Here is an 8,045-nt window from a genome sequence, read left to right as displayed (position 1 = left end):
TTCATGATCGCATCTTTGCATCTTTCACATAACTATTGTCTTATAATTTCAATTTGTTTTCCCTTGGGCAAGCCTACTGATTCACTAACCTTCTCCTTGGTGTCGGCGGCCACATAATTCCCTTTAACCATTTCATTGACACTTTCTCCTTCCTTTAGTCCTGATAGTTTCTTTTACTTGTACAATGCCTATTTCCATTAGTCATGCTTTACTCTTGAGTTAGGAGACTTTGGAGTGTTTCGTTACGAGTGCAAATCCCTTTTAACACTGAAAATCTCTTTTTTCCCCTAAGTTCTCCTTCCATTTAGGTCTATACCGTACCATCCCGTCACTATTCTACGCCTTTCCATCCACTGTTAGTCCTTCCACCCGTTTAGCTCATTTACTCGCAATTCTTCCTAACTATGTGTTCGTGTTGCAGCCGTACATCAAGTTTTCCTAGTGTCCTACTACTTCTTGCTCTTAGCACGGAATTCTTACAGTTTACACTCTCTTCATGCTTCATTCATCCTTTATCCGTCTTTCTGATGCTACAGCCGAGTTGTCTTCCAGACACGTTCCTTACATTTCATTCTACTCCCTCTATGATTCAATCTCGCAGACTTTACCGGAATTCTTGTCCCATGCCATTAATTTTCTAATCATTTGTGTCATCCCATCATCCTCGTTCTTATCTCGATGATTGGTCGGTTTCTTACAGCTAAATCGTTAAAGCATCCTGTGTACCCCCGGGGTTAAAGATTTCCAGTTACTTTATTCCTAAATGCTCTCCTCTTTTTCGATCAGCCCATTGGTATACCTTCCCTACTTTCACCCTTAACCTTCCTTAAGTTCCTTCCTCCCCGAGCGCCCTTCTCCTGTTGTTTATAGTATCGACCCTGAAGTTCATAAAATATTCCTTTAAACGTGCACATTCGTTCTATTCCTAAGTCATCTTTTAGGAAAACTTCTCCGTGTCCGAAGCAACCGTATCAATGTGACTATATACTTATCCCTTTATCTACCTCTTGAGAGCTGAAATATCTTAGCGTCGTTGTAAGGCCTGATCATTCTCTCTCTTACTTCACATCCCTATTTGTGATTCGTATCCTTTAGTCCCGTGCTTTGCCCGTCATCTCTCTTGGAAGCTTTACTCTCTCTCGTTTCTTACACTTTATTTTCTATATACTCACTTTCTTCCTTTCCCTGATGTTACTGCATTAGGACTTTCCAGCTCTAACCTGTGGTGAAAATATCATCAACTTTCCTGGTAACGTTTATCACTTAAACTTCACTGCCCTGTTCGATTAATGCCTTTGATATACCGCAACATCGGTTGCTGGGATACACATACCCGTTGATACAACCACATATGGGATATCATACGCATACATATATAGTTTCTAACGCCTAACTTACAAAGAAATTCCGAATACTTTTCAAACCTATCCTAACTCTAAAGCTGTGATGCAAATTTTTTCTCTTTATCGGTCCAATCCACCTCATCCTTCCCGATCTTTTAGAGTTTCCAACCACTCCGCATAATCCAATTTCCCTCAAGCTACTCTAGCTTCTCATTTGTCTCTTATGTCTGAATTTACAGAACTTTTAGTACGCGTCCCAGGGGGTCACCCATCCTAGTATTTCTTTTACCCCAGCACGTTTAACCTTGAAACTCAGATAAAATCCGGTGTGTTAGTGCTAATATAATTGGACCTACCTTACTGCATGACCTTCATCACCTAATCTCGAGCAAGTTGAGGTCTTAACAGATTCCAAAACATTCTCGTAACGCATCTCCCTCCGAATTAGAAAGGATCGCTTATTCTATCAACTACACAATTACTATCTTGGCCTTTTTAATCCTCAATATCCAACTTTCACCTCTATGTATGACTACTTCCCATCCTAGATTTCAAAATTCCCTATGGTGGCGAAAACACCTTGGTCACCGTTACTTATAAATACTTGGTTGTCAGCCCCTTTCGGATTTCCGCTCGCCTCTATTAAGTAAAGATCTACAACAAATGCACATACATAGGAAATTCCAATAAAGGCTCATATACCTATAGCCGATCGGTCTCTAGTCTGATCTGGTGGACTATAAGGTCAAGTGTGCTCCTCGTCATCGTCTACCCATCATCTGCTCGTCTAGCCTTCGTCATCTCTCTCATCTGAGTCTGAGGATATAGATAACGGGCAATTCCTAGTTTACCACTGGCCAGGATAGGGGGCTAAAGTAATCCGTAACACTCACTGGGGTAGCTGGTCTAACATAGTGCTTTGCCATAGGAGCAGCTGGTACGACCTTGGGGATCTCCTCCTCCGGTGTCCTAGACGAATACTCAGACGGATCCGTTTCATAACTGTCACCTGGGGGGTCCTCCTCCCTGGATGTCAAATACTCTGGAGGAATCGTCGCTTGGACCTCTGAGGGAACAGTCTCAATGGAATTACTGAGGCTCCTCCTACTTGGACCCGGAGCCTAGGTCATGGATCTACTCTAGGGGCCTTCTTAGTGGCCCTACCACCCGAGGTTGATCTCTTTATCTTCCGTCAGTCTGCACCTACCTACAGGAAAAACAGGTCAGAAGCGATCTTTCGTAGACTCTGGCTCTATCGCACGATCTAAGACAGAAGGAAAGGTCAATGATTCCTAAATGCCTTGTAGCCTCTTGTTTATAAGTGTAGCCGGCTGCACACCCATAAATAGGACTCTACCCATAGGATGAACTGCTCTAATACCACTTTTGTCACGATCCAAACCGATGGGCCATGACTAGTGTCCGAACTGGACACCCATATACGAACCTACTAGATATGATAAGACCGAAACTGAAAGCAGTATGGAAATCTTTAAAAGTATGTTATAAACTTTTCATATCATACATCAAAAGAACCTATCTCTTAAGAAGACACAGCTAACCAAACATAACAAATATGCAAGCCGATAAGGCTGCCACTATGCACAGGAATATCCAAAATGAACTACATCTGCATAGCTGACCAAACCGTATATACGCAACCCACACATATCTACATTCTTGTAAGAGCATAACAAAGCATATATCAAGGATCTGTACCAAAAAGACTCGAGCTACGGAACACTAGATCCCTCCACGCAGCTGAGCTGAAGTCCTAAACCGGGGGATCACAAAACTGAGTGTCTGTACCTGCGGGCATGAAACGCAGCCCCCGAAAAAAGGGGGTCAGTACGAATAGTGTACTGAGTATGTAATGCATGAACTCAATATACACATAAAATTCTGGAAAACATTTGAGACATGTCAATGAATGGGCAAAATAAATGCATCAGTCCAGCTATATCAAAGTAACACATATATCCATAGAAATATCAAAACAAAGGTCACAGCGTCACCCCATGTCAACTGTGCCATATATATACACATCGCAATAAAGGCCACAGCGTCACCCCATGTCAACTGTACCATACATATACACGTCACAACAAAGACCACAAATTTACCCCTGTCAACTGTGCCATACATATACACATCACAACAAAGGTCACAGCATCACCCCTGTCAACTGTGCCTTATACATACACAAAAAAGGTCACAGCGTCACCCCCTGTCAACTGTGCCTTATATATACACAACAAAGGTCACAGCGTCACCCTCTGTCAACTGTGCCTTATGTATATAACAAAGGTCACATCATCTTCCCCTATCAACCGTACCTTAATATACATGAAGAATGAAAATGAGTGCAGTGCATAATCAAAATGAAATAATAGAACTCTGTAATGTCACAAAATAGCCATCTACATATACTATACTCATGGCATGTGTAGGAGTTCAAATAAAAACTATCGCTCTATCCCACCTTGAAGGAACAATTTATAAGGTGAGATCAACAACAATGAAATAAATCGAGAAAATCATGAAATAGCTTAACATCTTCACATCATCGTTGAAATCATGGATGATAACCGACAAGGAGGGAGGCATGGGGGAATGAATAACTGGGGGAGGGGAGGAAGAAGAGGCTTTGAGAGGTTTCCGGGCCATGACACTAGGTTCCAAGGTCATGTTGGCTTAGGGAGGGCCCAAGGTTATGAAGATCGGGGAAGATGGCAAGATAATGAGCGGAATTTGAACACTATCAAGGTGAACCTTCCTATGTTCCAAGGGGGTAGCAATCCGGAAGAGTTCCTTGAATGGAAATCGCAAAGTAAGCGCATCTTCCTCATGAACAATGTGTCTGAGGCCTTAAAGGCAAACTATGCCCTCACTCAATTTGAGGGATACACTTTTACTTGGTGGGAATCCAAGAAGTTACAAAGAGCTCAACAACACATCTATGATCTCCCAACTTGGAGCGAATTAATTGAGCTCATGCAGACAAGGTGGCTTCAACCCACATACCACTAAGATGCACTCAAAAGGTTGTACATGTTAAAGCAAGGGTTGAAGAGTGTGGAAGCATACTTTGATGAGTTTGAGGATTTGCAGATGAAGTCCAAGATAAAAGAGCATGAGGAGTGCACTATTATAAGGTTTGTAGCTAACTTGAATCAGGACATCTCTAAACCGATGAGGCTCAAGACTTATAATAGTCTTGAAGAGGCATTTCATGATGCATCCAAGGTTGAGACGGATCTAAAAGAAGAGAGGTCCTACAAAGACAAAAGCAAATCGTCTTCAACTTGGAACAAAGGCAAAGAAATGTGAAAGACTTCCACTTGGGATAAGCTCACGAGCAATACTCAAGCACCTCAAGCCAAATTCGATTACAAAGCCAAAGGTGATAACAAGGCTAAAGGAGGTAACAATTCCAACACCAACTATAATCAACCTTCTACCATCCAATGCTTTAAGTGCCAAGGAAGAGGGCACATTGCGAATGAGTGTCCCAACCGGAGGACTATCACAATAGTGAGGGATGGGTATCGAACCGATGATGAACATGAGGGCGGGGTTGGTCATGAAAAAGAAGGAGAAAGAAGTGAGTGTGAGGGTGACTCCGATGAAGAGGTTGAGATAAGGTATGAGGAAGCCTTGAATCATGTTATTGTGGCTAGAAGAGCCATGGAGGCTCTAGCTAGGGAAGAGAGTGACAAAAGGGAGAACTTGCTTCATGCACGGCGCAAAATTGTGGATAAGGTCTGCTCATTAACCATTGATGGTGGGAGTTGCACGAACGCCGTTAGTCAATTTTTAGTTGAAAGTATGAAATTCCACACCCATAAGCACACTAATCCCTATAAACTCCAATGGTTTAATGATGGTGGTGAAATGAGGGTCAACAAGCAAGCCATTATGAAATTTAGCATTGGAAAGTACCAAGATGAGATTTTGTGCGATGTGGTACCCATGCAAGCTTGCCATTTATTGCTTGGAAGACCTTGGCAATTTGATGTTGATGCCCAACATAGTGGGAGGACTAACCAGTACTCATTTGTGGTCAAGGGGAAGAAGTACATTCTTAATACACTAACCCCTTAACAAGTGAGTGAGGATTAAAGAGTGATGAGGGAACTTCGATAGAAGTATCAAAGGGAAGAAAAGAAGAAGAGTGAAAGGGAGACTTTGTTGGCCATAAGTGGAGAGGAAACATCTCAAGATGGTTCCAAGAAATATTTGTTGGCCAAACTAAGTAATTGCTTAAAAGGGGTTGATGAGAGACACTTCATGGTGTGTCTTGTCAACAAGAGCCTTCTTTTAAATGCTAACCAAGCTACTAGCACTTTGCCTAGTAGCATATCTTCTCTTTTGCAGGAATATGAAACATTATTCCCGAAAGAAATGCCGGATGGCTTACCTCCCTTGAAAGGTATTGAGCACTAAATCGACTTTGTACCGGGTTCCCAAATTCCCAACAAACAGGCTTATAGGAGCAATCCGGAAGAAACAAAAGAAGTGCAAAGGCAAGTGCATGAGCTTCTTAAAAAGGAGCTATTGAAGGAGAGTCGTAGCCAGTGTGCCATTCCAGTGATTCTTGTTCCAAAGAAAGATGGCACTTGGAGGATGTGCATTGATAGTAGGGTCATCAACAAAATCGCGGTAAAGTATCGCCATCTCATTCCGAGGCTTGATGATATGTTGGATGAGCTTTGTGGCTCAACTATGTTTTCGAAGATTGATCTTAGAAGTGGCTATCACCAAATTCGAATGAATCCCGGTGATGAGTGGAAAATGGCCTTCAAAACTAATTTTTGCCTCTATGAGTGGCTTGTCATGCCATGTGGACTAACCAATGCACCTAGCACATTTATGCGATTGATGAACCATGTCTTGAAACCTTTTATCAATACCTTTGTGGTTGTCTACTTTGATGATATTCTTGTGTATAGCAAATCAATAGAGGAGCATGTAGACGATTTGAGACAAGTATTTAATGTATTGTTGCGCGAGAAGTTGTTTGCCAATCTCAAGAAATGTTCTTTTTGTGTTGATAAAGTGGTGTTCTTGGGTTTTGTGGTGTGTGCAAATGGTTTGGAGGTTAACGAAGAAAAGGTGGAGTCTATTAGAACTTGGCCAACTCCTAAAAATGCAACCGATGTGAGGAGTTTCCATGGGTTGGCAAATTTCTATAGAAGGTTTGTAATGGGGTTTAGTACAATTGCCTCTCCCTTGACCGAATTGATCAAGAAAGATGTTCCTTTTGTTTGGGGAGATGAGCAAGAGAAGGCGTTTCAAGAATTGAAATCCATGTTGAGTTCATCACCATTGTTGCAATTACCCAATTTTAAGAAAACTTTTGAAGTTGAGTGTGATTTTTCTGGGGTCGGCATAGGTGGAGTATTGATGCAAGAAAGAAAGGTATTGGCTTAGTTTAGTGAAAATCTAAAAAGGTAAAGAAAACGCGGTGGTGGATGCATTATCTAGAAGGTATGTCTTGCTAAACACTATAACTTCTAGAATGACGGGATTTGAAAGCCTTAAGGGATTATATTCTCAAGATCCCGACTTTAAGACAATATGTGAGGAGTTGACCCAAGGGAGGAGGGTTGATAGGTTCCAACTTATTGATGGGTTCCTATTCAAGGATGGTAGAGTTTGTGTCCCAATGAGCTCATGGAGAGAGCTGTTCATCAAGGAAGCACATAGTGGTGGAATGATGGGCCATTTTGAAGTGGGAAAGACACATGATATTTTGGGTGAACAATTCTATTGGCCCAAGATGCGACATGATATTGAATAGCTATGTGGTCAATGTTTGGAATGCAAGCAAGCCAAGTCCAAGACTCGGCCCCAAGGTATGTATACTTCCCTTCCTACTCCTATTGGCCCTTGGATAGACATTTCTATCTATTTTTTGTTGGGTATTCCAAGAACCAAAAGGGGTCATGATAGCATTTTTGTTGTGGTAGATAGGTTCTCAAAAATGTCTCAGTTACACCCCGTAGTTTCTGTACGTTGAGATTCGTTAGGTATTAGCTATTCAATTGCAGATATCGGAGTTATTGTCGAGAAGATGTAAGATCATAGGTGCTCGTGTTACGAATATAAGAGTCTAAGTTCGTGTAACAGGTTATAGGAGGATTGGAAAACCAGTAAACAAAGGAGATTAAGCTTCTGAGGCTTTGAAGGAAAGTTGGGCAAGGTTTGGTACGGAAATTTTGGTCTAAATGGAAGAAAGAATATGTTTTAGTATATTAAGAGTTTTGAAGTGAAACAAAAGTCTAAAGTGAAGTTCGGGAAGCCTAGTTTCCAACGCAACAAACTGCTCCTCAATAAGATATCAGGGTAAGGAGATATGGACGTTACAAGTCGGGCTGGCAGATTAGGAAAATGGTCTGCGCGAACGGGCCAAAGAGTGGCGCGAACGCGCAGAAGGCCAAGGGCCAACACAACGCGAACCCGCCACCACGAGGCGTGAACGCGCTGAGCAATTTTGAGTCCCGGGTTCGGGATGAAGGTTATATGATAAGAATGTAATAATAACCTATATATGACATTTGGAGACCATATGGGGTTAATTGGTTCATATGACACTTGATGAAAAGCCCCCGTTGCTGTAAGCTAAGTGGGGCCCACACACCTGAGTTTTATAAAGGACATATGAAGAGATATATGAGTAATACATGGAAAGTTGAGCAA

The 8,045-nt window shown here is 41.9% G+C and overlaps 1 protein-coding gene across 1 annotated transcript; it reads left to right on the top strand.

Moving 5' to 3' along the window:
- Positions 1 to 4,394: 4,394 nt before the first annotated feature.
- Positions 4,395 to 7,146, top strand: LOC132614030 (uncharacterized). The gene is made up of 4 exons (XM_060328378.1): positions 4,395 to 4,589; positions 4,821 to 5,405; positions 5,829 to 6,463; positions 6,864 to 7,146. The coding sequence occupies exons 1-4, from the start codon at positions 4,395 to 4,397 to the stop codon at positions 7,144 to 7,146; spliced, it is 1,698 nt and encodes a 565-aa protein (XP_060184361.1).
- The last annotated feature ends 899 nt before the right edge of the window (positions 7,147 to 8,045 follow it).

This window comes from Lycium barbarum, chromosome 1 (assembly GCF_019175385.1).
Source record: "Lycium barbarum isolate Lr01 chromosome 1, ASM1917538v2, whole genome shotgun sequence".
Taxonomy (NCBI): domain Eukaryota; kingdom Viridiplantae; phylum Streptophyta; class Magnoliopsida; order Solanales; family Solanaceae; genus Lycium; species Lycium barbarum.
Note: the sequence above shows the minus strand (reverse complement) of the source record. Positions and strands in the feature narration are given on the sequence as shown.

Bases quoted from the DNA above. Each gene is read 5' to 3' on its own strand.
- LOC132614030 (XM_060328378.1), top strand. From the start codon at position 4,395: ATGTTAAAGCAAGGGTTGAAGAGTGTGGAAGCATACTTTGATGAGTTT. The intron at 5,406-5,828 runs GTCAAGGGGAAG...CCCAACAAACAG, and splicing joins CTAACCAGTACTCATTTGTG to GCTTATAGGAGCAATCCGGA. The intron at 6,464-6,863 runs GTCTATTAGAAC...TATAACTTCTAG, and splicing joins GTTAACGAAGAAAAGGTGGA to AATGACGGGATTTGAAAGCC.